The sequence below is a fragment of the Chiloscyllium plagiosum genome, chromosome 1, assembly GCF_004010195.1.
Source record: "Chiloscyllium plagiosum isolate BGI_BamShark_2017 chromosome 1, ASM401019v2, whole genome shotgun sequence".
NCBI lineage: Eukaryota > Metazoa > Chordata > Chondrichthyes > Orectolobiformes > Hemiscylliidae > Chiloscyllium > Chiloscyllium plagiosum.
The window spans coordinates 80199751-80226038 of NC_057710.1; the positions used below are offsets into that span (position 1 = coordinate 80199751).

Below are 26288 nucleotides of genomic sequence, written 5' to 3' on the forward strand. Positions count from 1 at the left end.
CTCGGACCTTTGGATGACCATCCTCCAAGGTGGACATAGGACAAGCAGTAGCGAAACGTGGCCGAGCAGAGGCTGATTGCTAAGTTCGGTACCCATAGAGAGGGCCTCAACCGGGACCCTGGGTTCATGTCACACTACAGGTGACCACCATTGCACTATACACACACACACACAGAGGCACTCCTACACACAGACATGCCCACAGATATTCACACACACTCACACAGGCACACTCTCACGGACTTAGACCCCTTTACACTCACACACACACACATATACACTCTCTCTCACAGACATTCACAACCCCTCACCCCAGACACATATACACACACACAAGCCTACATGCACACATACACGTATGTGCTTGTGGGGTGAATTAGTACTTGCAGAGTTACATTGTACTTTGCTCAAAAACTGCAAGAATCCATGTAAGACTCCGTTAATTCACGTTTTGGATTAGAATCAGTCTAAACATTATGCACAGACAACAGCACACAGGGGTCTAACACCTTCAACACATTATCTTGGCTGATAATAAATTGTTAAAGTTAACCTGAGAATGTAACTTTTAAAAAAACTTTTGTGATTTACATATGAAAGAAGTTAAACTAACATGGCCATTCTAACAGATGAGAGACTTAACAAACCATCGAGATATTTTTCAATGTATAATTTCAGTTACATCACACTGTAAACTTTTGTTATAGATTCTGTGTCTTACAATTGTGTCCTCCACAATCACCTGATGAAGGAGCGGTGCTCCGAAAGCTAGTGCTTCCAAGTACAGACAAGGAGGGCTAACAGGTTCATGTAAGATATTTTCAATCTGGTTTAACACCAGTTGGAGACCGTCGACCATAAACATCATGCAGGCTGAAGTTTAAACGTTTCTCTTTGGAAGGGCTTCTCTCGGAGGTTCAGCCACAACCTGATTCTCTATTTACACTACAGTCCTGCGTCACTATGCTGTGATACAGAAACCACTGCTTTGGCAGCAAAGTTGCACCGCGACCTCACGTTTTGCTCTCCTTGTTTCTAACATCTGAAATCCCCCAACGGAATTCCCTGGCAATTAGTTTTATCCTTTGCATACATGTAAATCCAGATGTGCAGCTGCGCCATACATCAGGACAACCCCCTTCACCCCCCTCCTCTCTCTGTCTCTGTGAACCTCAGAGATGAATGGATATAACTGGGAGGAACCAGTTTCATTGGGCGCCCACACCATTCTACCTGGCACTACACATATGCGAAAAACAACGTTCAAACGCATTTGGATAATGCTCATTGATTAGTATTTTGATGTCAGAAGAAAATATTTAACATTTCAATCAGAAGTCCGGGGGGGAAGAAACAGACCGAGAGAGCCTAAAGTCAAAGTGAAACACGTCGACACCTTTTCGCCTGTGAAACAGCGACGGTGTCACTTACCCATCTGTAAAAGTAATTCGCAGAAAAACACAAACAGCAAAACGACATAAAACTTCATTTTACAACGTTTCTCAGACGCGAATACTCTGTTAGGAAAGGATATTCTACGGATGTTTGTTTCTCTCGGAATGGTTAACTTTCTGGTAAGAGGCTAGCAGGCTACCTCCGGAGAGTTTAGCTGTTTGGTAAAAGCCCAGAGTCTGGAAATGGTTGGGATTTTTCAATACGTGTTGAATTACAAATCAGATTAATCGGAATAAGATGCTTTTCAAGTCGAGTGAAAGATTTTCCATTCTGTAAGAAGGCTGACCTCTATGGGAAACACAATGCTATAGCTAAAAGAGACTGCAGCGTTAACTAACTATAGCTGTAACATTCACAACTATCTACAATACACAGTGCGGTACAATAGATATCAATGCAACATACAAATGCTAGAATAGTAATACAGAGTGACCATCAATACATACCTCTGATATCCAGTTTTTTTTAAATTACAAGCAGGAAAATGGAGTTTAAGATGATCAAGTCAGTCATGATCTTATTGAATGGCAGAACAGACTCAATGGGCTGAATGGCTTATTTCTGCTCCAATTTCAACAGCCTTATGATCATAATACCATGTAATATGCAACTGCTATAATTGCAATAATATACTGGCACTATTATCTGTGATATGGTCACTGGGTCAAAGTCACAGAACTTCCCTAACTGCACTCAGGACTCACTGTTACCACATGATCAATAGCAGTACAAGAATGAAGCCCACCACCACAATCTGAAAGGTAACAAAGGATGAGCAATAAATGTGAACTTTGGCAATGGCATTTACATCTGAAACAAAATGGCTCCCACAGCTATGATAACTACCTGAGACTACGTTGTGGTGATAAGAGTGGAAGAATATATTGCCTTTTTAAATATAGCTGCAGGACACATCAAATGCCAATAAGCATTTATACCTCAGTCAAAGTTTGGCATTTTTTTCAGATAACAGAAATGATCAAAAATAATATAAAGATTGTAACTCATAATTGCACTTGGGACCTCAAAAACCAATAAAACCAGATGTTAATAATATGAAAGGCCATTTGTTTCACAATTTTTGCTGGAGTAATCCAAATCCAAACTCAATGCTTCATTTCCAACATAGTCTTGTACTGGTTTCCTGATTCAAATATTGGTCTAATTTCCCATTTCATCCATTCCACACTGAGCCTGAAGGTAGAGAAATCAGATTGTTCTCTAGCCCAAGCTCAATGCAAGTTGGAACAATCCTCATCTTTCACTAAGACACTTCATAGCCTTCCAAAATTAGCACTGAGTTCAACAATTTCAGATCAGAACTAATGCTCTCACTTTGGACGGTAGCTACGCTCATTTTATGAATCAGAGAACAAAGAATGATGTCATTCAGCCTATCATGTCAGTGCTTATTCTCTGATACAAATAGTGAGTTAGTCCCACACACTGACTTTTCTTCTCTAATTCTGCACAGCTTTCCTACAGATAAATATCAAATTTCATTTAATAAGCCACATTGGAATCTGCCTCCATCACAATCTTAGGTACAGCATTCCAGATCATAACCACTCTCTAAAAAAGTTTTTATTTTCATGCATTGGAGTGGACATTGCTGCATAGGTCAATATTTATGGACCATCCCTATTTGTCCTGGTAAAGATAGTGGTGAAATGACTTAGATTAGATTCCCTTGAATCACTGCAAACATTCAGTGTAGGAGCACCTAGAGTGCTGCTAGGAAGTTACAGGATTTTCACCCAGTGACTCTAGAACCTTTACCATTTAGAATACTCCACCTCTATCAAATCTCCTCCCTGAGGAGATCACTCCCAGGTTCAATAGACTTCCTCTATCTGGGGGAGTACAGGCAAAAGCAATTAGTTCAGAGAAACTTGGATGTATGAGACAATTCAAGGAAGAAGAATAGGCCATTTAGCAAGTCCAAAGGGGGCAATTCAGCTGAAGGCCTACCTAGAGGAAGTGGAAGAGGGAACATAAGAAAGCAATTAGAAGAACGAAAGGTGGGCATGGAAAAGGACTTGTGAACAGTATTAGGAAGAATCCTAATATTTTTTATAAATACATTAAAGGGAAAAAGTTAAAAAGTTAACCATGGAAAGTGTAGGGCCTGTTAGGTACCAAGGGAGCAACCTGTAAGTGAAGCTGCAGGATATTGGAAGAATGTTGAATGAATCCTTAATTTGGTCTTCACTCTGGGAAAGGAGGACATAAGTACAGATATCACAGCTCCCTGAAGTCAGCAGAGCACATGAATAGGATAGGTAAAAACAAGGACTGCAGATGCTGGAAACCAGAGTCTAGATTAGAGTTCCTGCTCCTTGGATGCTGCCTGACCTGCTGTGCTTTTCCAGCACCACTCTAATCTAGACATGAATAGGATAGTTAAGAAAGCATGTGGGACACTTGTATTCATCAGTCATAACCTAGAGTATAAGAACAAGGAAGTAATATTGGAGTTGGACAAAGCATTGGTCAGGCCACAACTGGAATACTGTGTGCAGTTCTGGTTGCTATAGGAAGGATGTGATAGCACTAGGGGGGATATTGAGGAGGTTGACAAGGATATTGCCTAGTTGGAGAAATTGAGCTGTAAGTAGAGATTAGATAGACTTGGAATGTCTTCTTTAGAGCAGAGAAGACTGGGGGGGGGGGACTTGATTGAAGGGTATGGACAAGATGAATAGAGAACAGCTGTTTTCCTTGGTTAAGAGGTTAATCACGAAAATACATGGTTTTAGGATAAGAGGCAGGAGATTCAGATGAGATTTGGGAAAAAAAATTTACTCAGCAATTGGTGGGAATCTGGAATGCACTGCCTGGCAAGGTAGTGGAGGCCAGAAACTTTACAATCTTTAAAAAAATGGTTGGATGAGTACTTGAAATATCATAACATTCAAGGATATGTGCAGGAAATTCGATTTAGCCACTTTTAGTGGTAGTCAGTGCAGACTCGATTGGCTGAAAGGCCCTTTCTGTGCTGTATGAATCGATGAATCTATCCATGAGTTCAATTGTATTATTTATAATATGTCCTTCATGGTGATATGTATCACTTAACACTTCTCTGACTTAAATTTCCTCTGTCTCCTTTCTTTATCCCCTTCACATCAGCCAGGGAAAGACAGATTGCAAAAGATAATTTAAGAAATAACTGGGAGAAGATATATCTCGCATTGACATAATGACAGGATGGTATTATTTAAAAACAAGAGAGGCTGCGAATTTAGCACAAAGGACTGAGAGAGAGATTGCCATCTGATTTAACAAAAATGTCTACAATACCCAAATTGTAACTGTTTACTTTGCAAATGAAACTCGTTTTCTTAAAGGTTAGCTTACAACATATAGTCTATCTGGTTATTAATAATTTCAGATTGATTAACATTAAAAGTGTTTAAAAAGTTAGTGTGAGCATTATCCTTTTTAGTTTGACGCCCTACAGTAATACCTAATCTGTCTGGATGTAAAGCTGCAGATGTGGCAGCAGTGAATAATTTAGAATGAAGGTTGCTGAGATTGGCGCCACAGACATGAGCTGAGAAAAATTAATGTCAGAAGTGGGATTCGAACCCACGCCTCCAGTCGGAGACCAGAACACCCGCCCCGCAATGGGAAGGACTGAATCCTTGAGTCTGGCGCCTTAGACCACTCGGCCATCCTGACAACTGACGGCAGCAGAGTCAGCGAGACTCAAATCCGTGAACATCAAGCAGGGTTTCTTGGTGACGGCAGCGCGGCAAGTGCTTTTAGCGTTTGATACGGGCCGGCATTTTTATTTTTATTTGTCTCAGGAACATCTTACTCGGCCAGTCGTTCCTAATCATGTGCAGTCTATTTGACTTGGCTGCATGAGCTCCTCCATTTTCGTATCCTCAGTGAGGGCGGCACCGAAGGCGGCTATGCTAAGAGCGGAGCGGGGGACGGCCATGTTGAGGGCGGTAGCTCAGGGAACCGCCATTTTATGTGTGGAAGCGCATGCTCAGTACCACCCATAAGTGCAGCGTAAAGAAGGTGATGGTCTCTTTTGAAAATACCCCGTTTTGTTCAAATTGCAGAGATCACTGCTTCTCTTTGATCGACATTTTATAAATTATATGTAACGTGAATGTACACACTTCAGTTGAAGTAGTTGCTGAAGTTTAAAAAGTACGAGTGAATCAATTAAAGCAAAATGCTCCTAGACACTGGAAATGGGAACTGAGATACAGTCTGGAAATACAGGATAAGCAGCATCTGTGGAGAGAGGAGCAGAGTTTTTATTTATTCTGTCGTGGGACGTGAGATTGATAGTTGGATCAGCATTTATTGCCCATCCCTAGTTTCCCTTGAGAAATTGGTGGTGAGGTGCCTTCTTGAACTTCTGCAGTCCATGTGCACTAGGTTGACCCACTATGCTGTTAGGGAGGGAGTTCCCAGATGTTGACCCAGCAACAGTGAAGGAACGGTGATATATCTCCAAGTCAACGTCATGAGTGGTTTGGAGGGGAACTTGTAGGTGGTTTTCATCAACATGTTAAGAGATTTTGACAAGTTTTCATTTAAGGACCAGTATGACCAGCACATTCATTTCCCAGTGTACCGAGCTTTTAAACAGCCTTTTCCCTCTGAGTTGAAGAAGTACACAAGGGAAGATCTCTGATCTGCAGGATACTGGAAATCTGAACAAAAAGAATAATTTGCTCATGGAGCATCTGTGGAGGGAAACAATTAATGTTTCAGGTTGATGGCCATTCTCCTGGCTCCCAGGTGGAAATTTAGACGTAACAGAGGTAAATTACCCAATGCTGAGGAAAGTGTAAAAAATAAGAAGTAACATTTAGAAATGAATGTATTGTTTGTACTGTACTTTATAGAACTGTAATGTTTCGAACTATTCGAAATGAATTAGATCGGTATGTGTCATTTTCAGGTTTTACATGGTTTTCCTTATGGCCAGTGAAGTGAAGCTGCTCCCCTCTGGTTCTCAGCAGATTGAATAGACACAATTTCCCTTCCTTTAAACCAGGTTGACTGCCCAATTACTTGATGCAACTAATGCAAGTGCCTTTAAATAGTCCTAGCCAAAACCTTAATGTTATGGGTGTGTGGGAAATAGAACCCACTCATTTCAATAATTTCAGTCCGAGACAAGATCTGAAGCAACAGTATCGTTCTTGTACACTTGCAAGCGTGGTGCCTAAAATAGACACGCAGAGTTTAGCAAGTACATATCTTATATAGGATTTGTTTCTCCTTCCCTCCTCCCACTACTCTAAACCCGGTGCCTATTACTATTGTTTATCTCTTGCCTTAATCAGTCTTGTGCATAATAAAGTACAAGTTTTACTTGGCCATTTCACCAGAACCTGCTGTGATCCATTGTTAGGTGTATCCTCCTTCACTGCCATCTGTTTCCCTTACTTGAAACATTTCCTCCCATTCCTCATCCATATTGAGTCTCATGACCTTTTAATTGTGGTTTGTTTTTGTTTTTGCAGAAGTGGGAAACAGATGCTTATAACTACTGTTTGTACAAGCATATCTGGCTTAACCTACACCCTCACAGCACCTTATCTATTTGTCTGTAACATCTACCATTGTTTTCAGGCACATTTCATTCTTGTATGCACATCTTAGCTAATACAAAAACAATTATATATTTCCTTCACATAGTTTTCATTCTTGTTGACTCAGCTCTTGGTTGAAACAATTATACACTGGTGTGAGTTAATTTACCTTGCGTAAGTAATTATGATTGCAGAAGTAACACTACTTTACCTATATCCCACAGGTGGAGGGGAGAAAAAATCAGGGATGCCGTTCAATAGCGTCAGTCTTCAGGATTTGATGGAGGTCTTCTTTTGGGGTCCCATTCTCTGTTGTTCTCCTCCATGAAATTCCTGCAAAGGAAAATCTGCTAAAGTTGGTGAATGACATATACTGGCCTGACTCATCTTGTATATTTGAAAATGAGGGTTCAGTGTGACCAGTACATTACTCAGTGTACTGAGGTTTTAAACTATCTTTTCCTTCTGAATGGCTAACTTGAGTATTCTAAAATACTGCCCACTCAGATCACTGATGGTTGAATCAAACAGAGCTGCAAAAAGCTGTCATAAAGAGAATCAGTCAATTTTGAGGAAAGCCACCTCTCCCCAGCACAGCCTGAGGAATAGAGTGCAGCACACATCCTCTTCACAGTTTAGAGTTCTTCCAAGTTTAGTGTCATCTGCAAATTTTGAAACTGTTCCCTGCACACCAAGATCCAGATCATTAATATATGTTAGGAAAGGCAAGGGTCCTCGGCAAACCTAACTCTCAACCTCCCTCTAGCCTGAAAAATACCCATTGACCATTACTTTTTGGTTCCTATCACTCAACTAATTTTGCATCTGCATTGCTACTGTTTTTTTCCATATCAATAGAGATAACTTCCTCATCTGTATGTTGTATGGAACTGTCTCAAACACATTTTCGAAATCCATGTTTAGCACATTAACAGTGTTAACCCTCATAAAGCCTTTCTGTTACCGCTTCAAAAAAACTTCAGCAAATTAATTAAACATGATTTTCCCTTTAGAAATCATGCTACTCTTCTGAAACACCTCACATTTTTCTATCTTGACCACTATTCTATTCCCATTAATTGTTTTTAGAAGTTTCCTCACAACCAAAGTCAAAGTAGCTGGTCTGTAATTGCTGTGATAATCTTTACAACTTTTCTTAACCAAGGATATAAAGAAGTCCTATTTGCAGTTCTCCAGTCCTGTACAACTAGAATCACATTATTTCTACATTTTGAAATTTGCTGTTTATAGAGAGAGACTGAATAGGCTGGGGCTATTTTCCTGGAGCGTCAGAGACTGAGGGTTGATCTCGTAGAGGTTTATAAAATCATGGGCATGGAAAGAGTGAATAGCCAAGGACTTTTCCTGGGAGTGGGGGGGCGGTCCAAAACTAGAGGGCATTAGTTTAAAGTGAGAGGAGAAAGATTAAAAGGGATCTAAGGGGCAACGTTTTCATGCAGAGAGTGGTGCGCGTTTGAAATAAGCTGCCAGAGGAAGTGGTGGAGGCTGGTGTATAACAAAATTTAAAAGAAATCTGGATGGATATATGAATAGGAAGAGTTTAGAGGGATATGGGCAAATAGAACATAGAACAATACAGCGCAGAACAGGCCCTCGATGTTGCGCCGACCTGTGAACTATTCTCAGCTTGTCCCCCTACACTATCCCAAAATCATCCATGTGCTTATCTAAGGATTGTTTAAATCTCCCTCATGTGGCTGAATTGACTACATTAGCAGGTAGGGCATTTCACACCCTTACCACTCTCTGCGTAAAGATCTAGGACTAGATTAATTTAGGATATCTGGACAGCATTGATGACTTGGTCCGAAGGGCCTGTTTCTGTTATGTGCAAGTCTATGACTCTCAATCTGCCCTCCATCTCTCTCCGACAGGGGTTGAAAGTACACTCCCAACAATGCGATTGTTTTTTTTTTGTTTTGAAGTTCTACCCAAATGGCCTTAATTGACACCATCCCTCCTTAATGCAATACAGGTTTCCCCCCCTATCCGCAGGTGATACATTCCAAGACCTACCGTGCATGCCCAAAACTGCAGATAATAGTGAACCCTATTATTTAAATGGGAAATTTACCTCCCCGGCAAACCCCTAGTATTATTTCTGGAATGTTCCACCTAATATTTTTGGGCCGCAGTAAACTGTGGATACCTGAAACCACAGAAACCGAATCCGCATATACCGGGGTTCTACTGTACTTAGGAATATAAGATGAGAAGTAGGCCATTTAGCCCCTTGCTACTGATCTGTGGCCTAACTCCATATGTCTGCCTTGGACCCATATCCCTTAATAGCTTTACTTAATTAGAATTTATCCATCTCAGACTTAAATTTAACAATTGAATTAGCATCCACCAACATTTGAGAAAGAGAGTTCCAAATTTCCACTACTTTCTGTGTACAGGAGTGCTTTCTAACGTCTTTCCTGAATCACCTGGCCCTAATTCTTAGACTATGCCCTGGTTCTAGAATCATCAACCAGTGGAAATAATTTTACCTTTATCAACCCTGTCTTTCCTTATCAATATCTTGAAGATCTGAAGTCCCGATATCATCTTTGTAAACGTATGTTGGAAACCTATCTCTCCAGGGCTAAAACATCCATCCTAAGGTGTGATGCCCAGATCTAATTAAGGTTTGAACATATGCATCCCTATACTCTAGCCATTTGGATATTCCATTAGCTTTTTTTGCCTATTCTTTGCACCTGTTTGTAGCATTTTATAGAGCTAAGCACCTGAACCCCCAGATGTTCCAGCCTCATCTGCTTTCTTTTCTATTTCTTTTTTCTTTCTCTCTACTCTCATGTTTCTTTTCTCTTTTATTTTACTTACCTCTTGGTGAAGAGCTCTGTCACAGCAACAGCATCGGTGGCAATGAGTAGGCCCAGTAGTGCACTCCATGGTGGCAGCATTGTAGGTGAGTTTGGGTTCCTGATGGCTCCTGCATCATCGACACAGTCCTAGCGCTGACTTATGGCTGCTGCTACGGAGGTGAATTTGGGTGCCTGGCAGCATCTGCGCCCAGCACTGATTCATGGAGGAGGCAGCAGAGGCGAGTTTGGGCCCAAAGCCGACTCATGGTGACAGTGGAGTCGGGTTTGGGCCGTATGGTACCTGGCAGCATCGGTGATATCTGCATTCATGAGGACTGACAAGGTCCAGCAAGGACTCAGAGTGGCGAGAGGGTTGGTGAAAGCAAGATGATGCCAAAGAGTGGCAACATTTGTTCCATCAGCAGCGGCGTGACGAAGGGGTCTCGTGCCTGGTTACCAGGCCCATGATGGAACACTTAACACAAACGGCTATAAAGTTGGACACTTTCTTTATTTCTTTATTTTTTTGCCTTTATATTCTATGTTTTTGTTTCTTTTTCTGTGTTTTCAGATGGTGCCTGAGAGTGGTGACACTGTACAAGACTTTTCACTATATTTTGTAACAGGATACATGTGACAATAAATAAATCAAATTTGTGTTATTTGACGTTTGACTGTTATGATATTATCCAAGTTGTTTTTGAATATTGTGAATAATTTAGATGCCAACACAGATCCCTGCGGGACACCACATGTGGAGTGACATGAGCAATATTCCAATCCAGTGATACAACTCCTGAATTCAGCGAAGTCTGGAGGATTATGGTTAGGGTTATGGTATGGTTTTACCTCCTCTAATACCTATGGATGGAAACAGTCAGGTCCTGGGCTTTGTAACTTTTCAGTTCCATTAATTTCCCCATTATTAATTATTTACTTGAGCTAATGTTATTTTGACCCTCTCCCTGATGTTGTGTTGATTCCTTTGGGACTTGGAAAGCTATCCTCCTTTTCTGCTGTGAATACGGAAGCAAATTAATCATTCAGCATGTCTGCCATTTCTCCATGGTCATTGACAGTATTCCCCACTCTCAGCCTTCAGTGGCCAATAGTATTCATAACCAGCTGCTTTCCTTTTATATATGATTAGATTAGGTTACTTATAGTGTGGAAATCTCAAAAATTTCTTATTGCCTTTTATGTCCCTTGCAAGTTTCCTTTTTGTTATATTTTTTAGCCATTCTTAGAAACTGTTCTTTGTTTGTCTTTGTATTTGTCCGATGCTGTGGTACATGCACTGTTCTTTTGTAATTTTATAAAGCTTTTATTTTAATTTTATGCTGTCCCTTACTTCTTTAGAAGGTTGGGCTTTTTTGTGAGGTTGAGCTTTTCCTTCTCATGGTTACAAACTTTTTCTGAATAGCATTAAATGTTCTTTGAACATCCTCCACTGTTGCTCAGTTGTTTACTGATTAGCAGAGACTGTGGACAGTCAATTAAATCAGGCTCTTTGCTCATTACTAAATCTAATATTGCTTGTCTCCTTGTCACATCCAAGACATATTGACATAGGAAACCTACCCTACTCACAGGACTCCCTGCATTAGAATAAATACCACCAACCTTGCTGGCTGTCTTGTGTCTTAACCTTAACATAGGCACTGCCTGCCAGACTGATGACTTCACTTCAGCTATCACTCAGAACTGTATCCCATTTTCCCTGTTTAAACTCCATCAACAGTATCTGCAACAACTACCCCATCCCAATCCACCTACCACTAGACACATCTATTCAGGTGCAAACCTTCAGACGTATGCAGATCGCACTTTCCACAGAAACAGACCCAGTCATCCAGGAATTTAAGATCATAAGACATAGCAGCAGAAATTAGGTTATTCGGCCCATTGAGTCTGCTCTGCCATTCAGTCATGGCTGGCAGGTTTTTCAACCTTAATTTTCCACTTTCTTCCTGTAACCTTTGATCCTCTTGGCAATCAAGAACCTATTTATCTTTGCTTTAAATATATTCAATGACCTAGCTTCTACAGCCTTCCTACTGAATTCCACCGATTCACCAGTCTCTGGCTAAAGAAGTTTCTCCTTATCTCCATCCTGAAAGGTCTTCCCTTTAAGGCTGTGCTCTCGGGTCCTCGTCTCTCATGCCAATGGAAACATCTTCACAATGTCCACTTTGTCCAGGCCCTTCAGTATTCTGTAATTTTCAATCAGATGCCCCCTCATCCTTTTAAATGCCATCAAGTTTAGACCCAGAGTCTTCAAACAATTTTCATAAATTCAGCCTTTCATTTCAGGGATCATTCTCGTGAACTTCCTCTGGACCAATACATATTTCCCAAGATATGGGATCAGAATTGCTGACTTTACTCTAAATGTGGTCTGACCAGTGCCTTATAAAGCCTCAGAAGTACATCCCTCCTTTTATATTCTAATCCTTTTGAAATGAATGACATCATTGTATTTACCTCCCTAACTACTGACTCAACCTGCAAATTTTTTTTAAAAGATTAGATTCCCTACAGCATGCTAACAGGGCCTTCAGCCTAACAAGGCCATGCCAACCTTCTGAAGCGTAACCCACCCAAAGCTATGAGCAATTTAGCATGGCCAATTTGCCTGGCTTGTGGGAGGGAACCAATACAAGCACAGACAGTCACCTGAGGCTGGAATTGAACCCAGGTGTCTGGTGTGAGGCAGGAGTGCTAACCACTGAGCCACCACGCCTTAGGAAAAATCTGGGTTAGGATTCCCAAGTCCCTTTGCACTTCAGATTTCTGAATTTCCTCCCCATTTAGAAAGTAGTCCATGCTTCTATTCTACCAAAGTATATAACCTCATACTTTCTCACATTGTATTTCACTTGCCACTTCTTTGCCTACCGTCCTAACCTGTCTAAACCTTTTTGCAATCGTTCTGCCTCCTCAATACTACTTGCCCCTCCACCCGTCTTTGTATCATGTGCAAACTTAGGCAGAATGTCTTCATTTTCTTCATCCAGATCATGAAAGTATAAAGTGAACTGTTGTGGTCCTGACACTGAACCTTGTGGAGCACCACTAGTCACCGGCTTTCTACCTGAGAAAGACCCTTTTATTCCCAAACTCTGCCTTCTGCCAGACAATCAAGCTTCTGTCCATGTTAGTACCTTGCCTCTAACACCATGACCCTTATCTTACTCAGCAGCCTTCTGTGTGGCATTGTATCAAAAGCCTTGTGGAAGTCCAGATAGATAACTTGCATTGGCTCTCCTTGGTCTAACCTGCTCGTTACCTCCAAGAAAGAATTCCAGCAGATTTGTCAGGCATGACCTCCCCTTGATGAAACCAAGCTAACTTTACCGTATTTTACCATGCACTTCTAAGTGTGCAGAAATCTCATCCTTCACAATGGACTCCAAAATCTTACCAACGACTGAGGTCGAATTAATTGGCCTATAGTTTCCCATCTTTTGCCTTATTCTCTTCTTAAATAGGGGGGTTACGTTTGCGATTTTCCAGTCCTCCGGGACCCTCACTGACTCCAGTGATACCTGAAAGATCACTACCAAAGTCTCCACTATCTCTTCAGCTATCCTTTTCAGAACTTTACGGTGTAGCCCATCTGGTCCAGGTGATTTATCCACTTTCAGACCCTTCAGTTTTTCTAGCACCTTGTCCTTGGTGAACAACCTCTATCCACCTATTCCTTTTTAAAATGCATTTGTATGATGTGGGCTGGGCAAACATTTATATGCTTATTCTAGTTTCTCTTGGGAGACGGTAATGATGAGTTGCCTTCTTCAATTACTGCAGATCATTTGGTATAGATGAACCAACAATACTGTTTGGGAGAGAATTCCAAGATTTTAATCCAGCAGCATTGGAGAAACAACTGTATATTCCCAAAACAGGATTATGTGTGGCTTTGAGGGGAACTTGTAGGCAGTAGTATTTCCAATAATCTGCTGCCCATATTTTTCTAGACAGTGGTGGTCTGGAAGGTACTGTCTAAGGATCAGGTGGCACTGGTAGTAATTCAGAATTTGCAATCTTTGAGGTCTTGCTTTTTAATCTTCCACATAGCTCCTTAAAGTTTTGAAGGACTTCATGTGAGTGCATGACCTCTGACTTTTCTCCCTCCCCTCCAGAATACCTCTCAACCATTCAGTGTCATCTTTTATCCTGGCCCCAGGGTAGCAGTACATCATCCTAGTCTGTACTCCTCACTCTTGAGTCTCCTACCACTATAGTTCTTCCTAGTTCTATTCCATCACACTCCTAACTTTTGCCTTGTAGTTGGTAGACTGGGTTTGGGGAATCAGGAGGTGAATTATTGACTGAAGTATTCCTAGCCTTTGACCTGCTTTTATTGCTGTAGTATTGACATCTTTAGTCTATTTCAGTTTCTGATCAATGATAACCCCAGGATGTTAGATTAGATTCCCTACAGTATGGAAACAGGCCCTTTGGCCAAACAAGTCCACACTGACCCTCCGAAGAGTAACTCACCCAGACCCATCCCCCTACCCTATATTTACTCCTAACTAATGCACCTAACACTATAGGCAATTTAGCATGGCCAATTCACCTGACCTGCACATCTTTGGATTGTGGGAGGAAACCAGAGTACCCAGGAAACCACATAGACACAGGGAGAATGTGCAAACTCCACACAGTCACCCAAGGCTGGGACCGAACCCAGGTCCCTGGTGCTGTGAGGCAGCTGTGCTAACCACTGAGCCACCATGCTGCCCCATGCCAGCCATGTTAATGGGAGATTTGGTGTTGATAACATCATTGAATATAAAAGAATAATGGTTAGATTCTGTCTTATTAGAGATGATATTACCTGTCACTTTTCTGTTGTGAATATTACTAACCATGTCAGCCCAAATCTTTCAGGTATTCTTATATTTGAAACTGAACTACTTCAGTTGTAAATGCCACATCTTTTTATTTTATTGTAATTTCGATTATGGACAAAATTGACAAAAAACTGTGTTGAAGAAGGAATTGCTCTATTTTTAAAAAGCATGTTACTGAAGCTCATTGTAAGTTGTGTTTTAACTGTTGTTTTGCAAGTAGCTGGGGGTGGATGGTATAAGTAGCATTGGTGTATTGGGTGGTGAACAGCATGTTGTGTGAAAAATACTAGCAGAAACCTTAGGACTTCTGAAGGAGCAGACAGTGTGCCTTTTTCTAATGAAATGTCTAAAATCTCAGAAGCCAGTTTATTTTCTCCCACTGGCTCTGTAAGCTGTTATCTTTAACCAGTAAATCAGATATTATATAATTGTGAACAAATCGGTGTATACCTTCTGTGGCGAAGTGAAGGAACTGAAGGATTTGGGAAACTAAAGGAATCCTTCAATCCAATCCTAAACACTGATGTTACTGAACTGCTTCCCCAGTTTGTTTTCACGTTCACCCATAACACCAATGTTTTTATCTATTTGTATGTATATTTAAGGGGTTTCGTAAGTGAGATTAGAGTTCTAACTATTAGAGTTATAAGTTTACAGTTCGTAGTTGTCTACCTCTATGTATGATGTATCTTTATTTGTAATAAATACTCATTCTTGTTAAGTAAAGAAACCTGAGTTTGCAGAAGTAAATAGGGGATTTTATGTATTTTTGTTAAAATATTTAACTTTTGTGATGACTCAGGGAAAGAAAGGGCTTCATTCCCAGCATACTACCCCAATGAGGCAAAACAGAATTTGAAGAGTTGCAAATGATGTGAATATTCTCACTTGTGACCTTATTGTAGAACAAAGATCGTCGACGAAGCAGTTGAAGATGATTGAGCTTAGAGTTTACATTAACTAAGGAAATTGGAAACTCAGTATGGTTTAATGGAAGGAAAATCAGCTTAATTCAATCTTTTGAAGTTCTTTGAGGAAGTAATATGTCCTGTGGACAGTTGATAAAATATCATATCAGAGGTTATTATATAAAAGCTTATGATGTAGTTAGTAGATAGAAGCATATTGGCACGGTCTAAAGATTATATGCTTAGCAGGAAACAGAGTAAGCATAAAGGGTCTTTTTCAGGCTGACAAAGTATAATGAATGGCATGCCACAGAAATTGGCCCACAGTTTGCATAAGTAACTTGGTTCAAGGGATGGAAGGTACGGTTACCAAATTTGCTAACAATACAAAGATAGGTAGTAAATTTGTGAAGAGGACATAACAAAACTACAAAATGATATAGGTAGGTTAAGTGCCTGTTTTCCCTGGAGCATTGGAGGCTGAGGGGTGACTTTATAGAGGTTTATAAAATCATGAGGGGCATGGGTAGAATAAATAGACAAGGTCTTTTCCCTAGGATGGGCAGTCCAGATCTAGAGGGCATAGGTTTAGGGTGAGAGGGTAAAGATTTAAAAGGGACACACAGAGGCTGGTGAGTACATGGAATGAGCTGCCAGAGTAGTAGTGGAGGCTTGTACAATTACAACATTTAAAAAGTATCTGGATGGGTATATGACTAGGAAGGGTTTAGAGGGATATGGGCCAAGTGCTTGAAAATGGGACTAGATTAATTTAGGATAGCTGGTTGTCATGGATGAGTTAGACCGAAGGGTCTTTTTGCCCGTGCTGTACATCTCTATGACTCTAAGTGGGTGGCTAGGATTTAGCAAGTGGAGAATAATGTTGGAAAATGTGAAGTTGTCCACTTTGGTAGGAAGGTTAAGAAGAAGTGCATGTTACCTAAGTAATGAGAGATTGCTGAGCTCTGGGCTACAGAGGAATACAGTGCTTGAATCCCAATTTGTGATTATAAAGAGTGAGGGATAGTACCTGAGGAAAGATAATGGTTCATAGCATTACCTAGACAGAAGGAAATAAGGGAATTCAAAGTGGGAATTGGAGCAAAGAAGCAAGAAATGTATCTGGTGAAAATATTAGGGTCAGAGTGGATGGAGGTATGAGAAAAGCTAGAAGGTATGCATTGACAGTCTAGGACAGGAGCAAGCCTTTGGAGTCTTTGATGGGGAAGAAGGGAAATGTATCACAGGCAGCTGAAGAGATGGTCAGACTGTTAAGGCTGAATTTTACATGTCTCCACAGGTTCTGTTCTGAAAAAGGGCCATTAGATTTGAAATGCTAACTCTCCCTCCACAGAGGCAAATCTGCTGAGTTTCTTTAGCAGTTCTGTTTTTGTTTCAGATTTCATCCACTGTACTTTGTTTTATATTAGCACAGTAGGCTATCCTACTCGAGCTTCAGATAGGCGTAGGATCTCTTTTCACTGCTGGATTCTCCCCTCCATGGTTTGAGACCCCAAGTTCACCCTTTCTATTTGCTTTCAAAACATCCTTAAGTATGGGGACCAAAACTGCTCACAATATTCCAAATACAGTTTGACCAGAGCCTTATATAGCCTCAGCAGTAGACCTCTGCTGTTGTATTCTAACCTTGTTGAAATGAATGTTAACATTGCATTTGCCTTCCTAATTGCCAAGTGAACCTGGATGTTGACCTTAAGAAAATCCTGAACTAGGAGTCCTAAGTCCCTTTGTGCTTCAGATTTCTAAAGCCTTTCCCCATTTAGGTAATGTTCTATTCTTCCGACCAAAGTGCATAACCTCACGCATATTGCATCTGCCACTTCTTTGTCCACTCTCCTAGCCTGTCCAAGTCCTTCGGCAGCCTCTCTGCTTCCTCAACCATACCTGTCCCTCCAGCTACCTTTCTGTCCTCTACAAACGTAGCAACAATGTAATTGGGTACTACCAAAACTGAGTGCAGTGGAATCTCAGTTAGGGGTAATTTAAGATATTTTTAACCAGCTAGTTTCTTTCTATCCATTTTTAAATATAAAATGTGTGATTTACATTTCCTTAAATGTTAACTGGTATTTCTAAACATTTTTACCACAAGATTGTTCACTTGTTCAAATCCCAATATCAATAGCATATTATCAGAAGTCGAACAAGACGTTCACCTTCATTATTCATCATTAGTTCTACAATAAAGTCAAAACCACTGGCAACTATCTGTGTTGATTTTGCACATTCTCCTCAGTCTGTGTGGGTTTCCTCCGTGTGCTCCTGTTTCTTTTCACAGTCCAAAGATAAGCAGCTTAGGTAGATTGACTATGCTAAATTGCCCATAGTGTCCAGGGATATGTAGGTTAAGTGGATTAATCATAGGAAATGCAGGGGTAGCGTAGAGGGTGTGTGTCTGGGTGAGATGCTCTTCAGGGGGTCATTGTCAACTTGATGGGCTAAATGGCCTGCTTCCACATTGTAGGGATTCAATGATTTGCAAATATGGAATAATTGTATGAGGTGAGATGGTTTCAAAGAACTCAAACAACTCTACATTGAAATTATTATTCCATTGTTACTGCAGTATATTAGAAACACAGATCAACTATTTTGTAACACAATAAAGCATTATAACATTTTGATAAAGTCAATTTTACAAGAACATGTACACAAATTATTTTAAGCACAACAGATTAAATTCAATTAATTTTGCATCACAGATGTTATTTGTGTTGCTTTTCAGGAGTAAATCTATCCTTATTAGACCTAAACTTAATAAATTATAAAAATAAATTATCTGATTAGCCTACCTCTACTGATAATTGTAAATGGTTTGAATATTCTGTCAGTTTTTAGAAGACACTTTCTAAATCAGCCAGTAAATGAAGCCATTTTGTTAATTTAATTGCCAATTACTTTCTCTGACTTGTTGAAGGCATTGCTTTTATCTAGGGACAATATCACAGGAATTAGACATCCTGATATTATGCCAAAAATAGCAACTCATCACAGAATTGTTCTGAAAGATTAAGTTAATCAGTGTCTATGAAAAGATGACAAAACCTACACCAAAACTGTGCATAATGTGGCTGAATATCACATTTTCTTATTTCAGATTTCCAGCAATCTTTAAAAAACTTTCTATCTCAGGCAGTTCTTTATTAGAGAGGCTGAATACCAAACCTCAATGTTGACAGGTTATTTGACTGCAAGAGCATCATAGCTGAGTGCAGTTGAGTTTCCAAGTAGCAACCACACACAATTTCTGCAAGAGCTATTAAACATGTTTGAACAATGGAATCGCTGACCAATGTTTAACACCCTGATTTGTGTCTGTGCCAAATGTAGTAGTTATTCTTTCACTGATTGAAATCAGTAACTCTGCATAAGTTGGAACAAAGCTTCGAACATCAATTTGATTAAAAGTTCTAGGTAATAGGGTTGTATTAGTATCATCATTGGGTCAGAAGAAGTTGTGGGTTCAGATGCCACACAAAAGGCATAATCTAGGCTGTTATTTTGGTGCAGTGATAAAGAAAATTCCACTGTCAGAACACTTAGTCTGATTTTACCTCTCTGCAGGTTGTTGAGTTCTGAATATGTTAAAATCTCAGCTGCTGTCTTTGGCATGAGATCTTAAACTGAGATCCATTCAGACACGTAAAAGTTCCCTTGATACTTTACAAAGAGCAGGGTTTGTTCTCTTGATGATCCTGCTGTATGCACATTACTTTCCACATTTCTTGACACTTTAAAAATGCTTCATTATCTGTAAAGTGTTTTGGGATGTCCTCAGGTCACAGGAGATGCCAAAGGGAACTGTTTGTATTTCCCTCTATGCCATTTCACTTCGTTTGATACCTCCTATAAGGAGAATGTGTACTACTGATTTCTTACAATTAATGTACCTCAACTACAGATTGCTCAGCATTTTTATACAAAATTAATACAAGCATTACAAGTATTTGCCAACAGTATTATAATCAATGAACTACTTCATGGCAGTGCATTGATGAACACGCTTATATTGGGGAGAGTTTTAGCCTAAGGTTTAGATAACAGTTTCAATTCTTGTTAAGTCATAGCTCTGCTCTCCCATCAGAGGGAGGAACTGGTAGTGGTTTAATCTGAGGGTCACCATGCCTCAGGCAAAGGTTAGACTAAGAAACTGGGACCTTCACAGCAACCTCATCTGATAGAGAAATTGAACCTATGCTGTTGGCATCACTCAGCCTTAGAAATCAACCGTTCAGCCAACCAACCTACACACACTACATGGCTTCAGTATGGTGTGAATTCATGTATAATTTTTGAAAACCAAATTGAAAAGACTTGGTTATAAATTCTGCCGTTCCTACCAAAAAAATTGATCTCTCTTAAAGGTGCCAACTTACTTTGCTTTCTGACCCCATAGATGCAGCCTGTGAGTAGAGTGGCAGAGGACTTGGGGAGAGAGTTCAGAAAAATATGCTGAGACAGCTGAAGAATCTGTTACCAATATTAGTTCTGTTTTCAGAGATGAAAATATTTGTAACATCAGTTAGTTTTGCTGATGAAGGGAAGGGAATTGGGATTGTTATGAAAATAGGAAGTGCTGGTTAGCATAGCTGAACAAACGAACAATTTATCAATTCTTTGAAAAGCCATTAAAAATTGGTCTGGAGAATGAGCATTTTTGAAACTATGTAGAAATATTTGTGCATGAATATGTTTTCATCTATTTTTTAAAAATCACAAAATCCATTTAAAAATGCTCCCAACTAGGCTAGAAAAGAACCTTCTTATTCTTTTGGAATTATTTACAGAACACTCTTAAAAAGATTTAAGCAGGTGAGTAGTCTTTAACAGGTACAAGGTCTGTGAATAACAAATGGGTGAAATATTCTTAATTTTCATTGTCTGATGTTCTTGATCTCACAGATGTATCTGTATATTTTTTGCATCTTGGGCTTTTATTAGATTAGAGCGTATCTGCCTGTTCATTTGTAATTCATCAGTAGCTGCCTTTAAGTTATGATTATTTCCAGTGATTTTCTTTTCAATATAGTTCTCTGCACAGTAAACTTCTCAAGTGGATCATCTGCCTACTGTAGCATCTGTTGTACTTTTCCATTCTAGGTGAATAATCGGGTCTTCCAGGATACTGTGTAGTTTGTTTCTGATGCTATTTTGCTCATTTGCAGAGCTGGAAGAATTGGCTGAATCTTTCTTGATTTCAGTAATTATTGAGAATAAAGTTTTACAGTATTAGAAGATGCAACTGTCTTTTGGATGCCAGCAGTAATTCTAAGTAATTTTTTAGTTCATGCTTGGGTTTAAATTGCAATTGGGGAATTTTACAGTTGACACTTACTGATGGATTACGAGAGTTCTTGACAATAAACCACCAGACATTCCCAGTATTTTTTTCAGTATTTTCGAAACTTTTGTTAATCAAATGTAGTTCCTATTCCTCAATATAACTTGCTAGTTTCACTTTACTGGGCAGGCAGGTAAACATTCCTGCGTAGTGCCAATGCCATTCTCTGAACTAGAAGGGTTTAACTGAAATCTGAAAAAACCTCCTTTAAATATTTCTCATTTTTGGTTAAAGTGCTTGTTCTTCCTTTCAACATTTATTTATGGTACTTGGAGACCGGGAACTGATTATGTAGGAATCACAGGAATGTACCAGAGGAAAGTTAGTGCAGAGCTAAATTAAAATAAATGAATGTTTTCATACATAGTTAATTTTTCTTCTTATCATCTCAAAAAGAATTATAATTATCAAATACTCTTTAGTCAACATTTGCCTCATCAAGACTTTTCATATAATACAGTAAAAGTTGATATAATATAATTTTGTGTGCTGTCTTCTTGAAATGGTTCTATTAAACTTGATCCACCAAAATACACTCAAAAACATCACTCTATTGTATGAGTAGTGATTAAGCAACAATGAGTGAATTACATTTTTATAAACTGTATCTTAAGGTTTCAGCAATTTTATCAGAAGTACAAACCTAGATTATTTCAGGAAATGAAAAGGGACAATTATTCTTTTCTTCCCCATGTATTTTGTGGTTCGGCACAATGAGCAGTGAAAACATTATTTATTACAAGCAGCAGATTCTGTTATGATAATATCATCCATTGCAAGCCTTGACAATATCCCTGATTATCATTCCAATTGAGGACAATGAAATATGATGAAATAAATAAAGGTGAATGACATTCAAACATTTGAATTGGCAGACTCCTTTAGATGTTGTTCTCTATACATATACTGCTGTTGCCATCTTATTTATAAGTAGCAACATTTTTGATTAAAGGTCATCAGCTACTTCCTAGCATGTTGGAACTTAGTCACAACATGCATTAAAATTGTGTTCCTTAAGTTATAGCTGTAGTGAAGCTTCATCCAAAATATATCAAGGAACCCTAGACCTCTACACACAACAAACTATAATTGGGAATAAAAGCAGAAAGTACGAGCAAATTCTACTAATTCAAAAATTATATGTGGTATGCACTTGGCTAAAGAAATGACAAGATTTATCATGAGAGTAATTTTTGCTTTTAGTGTCGCAGTAAAGAGGTGGCATCCCCACCCCATTGTACATTCCAGGCAAAATGGACACAGGGTTTATAACAGTTAATTGATCAGCAAACACCAGTCAATCATTGCTTTCAAAAGTGAACATTACATGCTTATTTCACTGAGTGCTTGATGTAAAAATTTGCCATTTGGTTGATTGCTGACTTGTAAATTACTGTATAATAGTTATCAATTTTCCAGTACTGTACCACTGTTACCTCTGCAGAAAAAAAAATTTCTGCTGTACTACTGGTTATATGCCATGTCTTAAAATAGTCATAGATTTAAAAACAAAATGGTAAATTGAAAAGAGTGACTTTAATGGGGTCAGGGAGGGGCATTACAGAGTCCATATTGCAAAGATTTTCCTGTTCCTACAATATTATCGCTCTCCACTACTTACTCCAAAATTGTCAAAATTACTTCATTTAAGTTAATCTTTTGAAGTGACATTAAGGGTTGGTGAGGATAATGCCGTTAGCTGGTGAATAAAGACTTCTAAAAGACTTGGCCAAGAACTTGGCAAGTGAAATATAATGTGAGTAAGTGAGGTGTATGAACTTTGATTAAAAAAAGCAGAAACATTTTTTAAATAGTGAAAAGTTGGAAACTGTTGGCCTCCAAAGTGATTGAGTGGCATTGTGATGTTACTGTATTAGCAATCCAGAATCCTGCTGGCATGAGTTCAAATCCCACTGTGGCAAATGATGAAATTTGAATTTTTAAGAACTATCTTAGTGGTGAAAGTGTAACCATTGTTGATTGTTACAAAAACTCATCTGGTCCATTAATGCCCTTGAGGGAAGGAAATCTGTATTACCTGGCTGACATGTGCCCACAACAATGTGATTGACTCTTAACTGCCCTCCAGGCGATCAAGGACAGAAACAAATGCTAGCCTAGCCAGCGATGCCCATATCCTCTGAATAATTTTTTTTAAAATAGGTGCACCAATTAATAAGGAAGAACATTGATATATTGCTGTTTTTTGCAAGAGAATTTGAGTACATGAATACTGCAGTTGTTTGGATGCTTGGTGAGACCTCACCAAGTACGATGTACTGTTTTGGACTCCTAATTTAAAGATATGCCATGATTGGAATGAAATAGAGGTTCACCAGATTAATCGTTGGGATGACAGGATATTTATGAGGAGACATTGAATAAAATTTGCCCATATTCTCCAGAGTTTTGAAGAATGACAAGTGACCTCACTGAAATTTTCAAAATTCTTACAGGGCATGGCAGGATTAATGAAAATAGGATGTTTCCCTTGGCTTATGACTCTAGAGCTAGGGGATATAATTTCAGTGACGGAAATAGAAATCGCTGGAAAGACAAAGCAGGTCTGGCAGCATCTGCGGAGAGATATTAGAGGTAACATTTCTGGTTGAGAGAGCCTTCTTCAGAACATTTGGAATACTTCATAAAACTCTGGTCACTCTGCTAGGAAAGGTGCAAAAAAATTTAAAAGGATGTTACTGAGACCTGGGGCCTTTGAGTTATAAGGAGAGGCTGGGACTTTTTCACTGGAATGTAGGAGGCTGAGGCTGAGATGTTTATAGTATCGTGAGAGGCATAGAGAAGGTGAATAGCCAAGATTTTTTCCACAGAATAGAAGAGTTCAGAACTAGATGGCATAGGTTTAAGGTGAGAAGGGAAAGATTTGAAAGGGACCTGAGGGGCATTTTTTTCACACAGAAGGTGGGGCACATATGGAACAATATGCCCAAGGTGAGTACAATTACAAAATTTAAAAGACATTTGGACAGGTATATGGATAGAAAAGGTTTAGAGGGATATAATGGGTCTGGTTTAGTTCAGTTTAGGAAATCTAATTGGCATGGATGTGCTGGGCTGAATGACTCCATGACTCCAAAACTGGTTGATTTGAAAATATCCAAACACCTGGGCTGAGGCTGTTAACTGCCATTTAGGGGTTTCAATTGATGGCAGGGTGAGAGGGTCAAACAAGGATTTACTCTCTGGAACTGAAGTGTCACAACTTTCTCTAAGCTCATCACCTATAGGAGGAGAAGATTTCACCCATAGAGAATAAAAGCAAGGAAGTTTTGATTAAGCTTGACAAAACACTGATCTGGACTCAACTGGAGATTAACATTTAGAATTGGAGATCATGTTCTTGGAAGGATGTGAAGGATTTAGAAATGGTGCAGAAGATTTCCAAGAATGGTTCCCACAATGTAGAACTTCAATTATGTGAATAAATTGGTAAAGCTGGTGTTGTTCTCTCTAGAGAATAGGAGGTTTCCATGCTGTACATCTCTATGACTCTAAGTGTTCAAAATTGTGAAGTGTCTCAGAAGACTATTTAAATAGAAACTATTCCTATTAGCAGGTGCTTTGAAAACCTGAAGCTATTGATTTAAGATTGGCAAAGAGACTAATGATGATGTGAAGGAAATCTTTTTTACGCAGTGCATGGTTAGGACCTGGAATGCACTGTCTGAGTGTGTTGATGGCAAACCTTTTCATGGCTTCCCAAAAGGTAATTAAGCATCTGAAGAAAAGAAATGTGCAGGGCTGTGGGGAAAAAGCATGGGAGCAGAACTAGTTGAGTTGCTTTTACAAATAGCCAGCATGGACATGGTGCTACAACCATTTTACAATTCATTTTTGAGAATCACAGCTCATCACTACGTGATCTAAGAGTTTGATGCTTCACAGATTCTGCTTGCATTTGACAAATGAAGGCGATTTATAATTAGGAATTCAAAAACAAATATGCAGCACCACCAAAATAGATAGAAACATCCCTTATAAGGACTTTGGAATAGTTCATCTCGTGTTAATTCACACAAACTACTTTCTACATAGGGTTTTGAACTTTCGAAACATGAGTGGTTGTCTCACACTTTCATATAAACCTACGACCATGTGATCTTAACCCCTTTGTTAGATTTCTAAGATTTAATGGCAGCAAACTAAAATTTGCATATATATGTGTTTAAGGGGGTTTAATGTTTCAGAATATTTTAGGGTGGTATTTTCCCAAGTTTCCAGAGTTTAGTAAATGGAGAAAATTCACATTTATTGCTTCCCCTTTTGTTTCTAAAAATGTGAGTGTAAGAACACTCAGTAGTGATTAAACTCTGCAGAGAAGGCTCGAGGGCCATATGGCCTACACTTCCTCCTATTTCGTATGTTTTTATTTGCCACTTTCTGAACGAATGCACAGAATGCTTTAATTTGGAATTACAGAAAATCTTTTAAAGACTGTAATAAATGTTGCATTACACTGCTGAATAGTTTAAAAAAACACATACTTTTGCTGCTTTTCAGAAAAAAATGGTGATTAAAACCTTTACAGCCACCTGCCACCTACTAGATAATCTCTTATCAGGGCAGACATTCTATTGTTTTGGGAAAATATATTTTAGTTTTTGATGAGACCAAATTAATCTTGTGTTACTCTGTATGACCTGTAGATAATCAACAAACGTTCAGTTCCCCCTTAAGTAATTTCATCTGCTCCAAAACACTCATTTATTAGTACAGTTTACCAATTAAGAGTTTTTTTAAAATATTCTGAAACCAAAGTTAATACATTGCTCCTCTTAGAACACAGACGTGTTGATGTAGCAAACTGACACATTTCATTGCTGCTTAAAGCTGACATTCATTTGTTTTTTCATGTTGTATAAACTGGTCAAGCTCAGTTGCCATTTCATTGTCGTCCATTCCTTCCAAGTTCTTTATGTGCTCAGTTTCACTGTGTGCTGATTCATCATCGCGGTGACTTTCCACACTATGCCTGATGCCATAACCAAAATAGATTGCAAATCCTTTAAGCAGAACATAAATTATTAAATGCAGGAGGCAATATTATATACTGTTATTGATTAACAAGTTACATTGTAATATATAATTAAATGGCACAAATTTCAATAAGATTGCAATATGGTATGATTTGCTCATAGAGCACCCAAACTCATTTCACTATATCTTGGTACATGTGACAACAATAAATCAAATCAAATAAAAAAGTCAAAATTTTCTAATTTTTTTTTATGAAAGACAAAAGTTCTGGAAAAATATTCTGCTGTTACATCTACAAACTA

General features: G+C 39.0%; 2 protein-coding genes and 1 non-coding gene across 6 annotated transcripts in view; all 3 read right to left on the reverse strand.

The window, feature by feature from the left end:
• Nucleotides 1-1722, reverse strand: part of LOC122549878 (platelet-derived growth factor receptor-like protein) — a 30428-nt gene extending 28706 nt beyond the window's left edge. For both annotated transcript variants that reach the window (XM_043690050.1, XM_043690059.1), the window contains exon 1: nt 1432-1722. In XM_043690050.1, the coding sequence (XP_043545985.1) occupies nt 1432-1489 (58 nt within the window). In that variant the 5' untranslated portion in view covers nt 1490-1722. The remainder of the gene's footprint in view (nt 1-1431) is intronic.
• A 3303-nt stretch (nt 1723-5025) lies between these two features.
• Nucleotides 5026-5139, reverse strand: trnal-caa. The gene is made up of 2 exons: nt 5102-5139; nt 5026-5071 (listed from the first exon to the last, which is right to left on the reverse strand). It is a non-coding gene; the product is annotated as a tRNA-Leu (tRNA).
• A 13045-nt stretch (nt 5140-18184) lies between these two features.
• Nucleotides 18185-26288, reverse strand: part of slc7a2 (solute carrier family 7 member 2) — a 167017-nt gene continuing 158913 nt past the window's right edge. For all 3 annotated transcript variants that reach the window (XM_043690093.1, XM_043690072.1, XM_043690084.1), the window contains exon 12: nt 18185-26012. In XM_043690093.1, the coding sequence (XP_043546028.1) occupies nt 25834-26012 (179 nt within the window). In that variant the 3' untranslated portion in view covers nt 18185-25833. The remainder of the gene's footprint in view (nt 26013-26288) is intronic.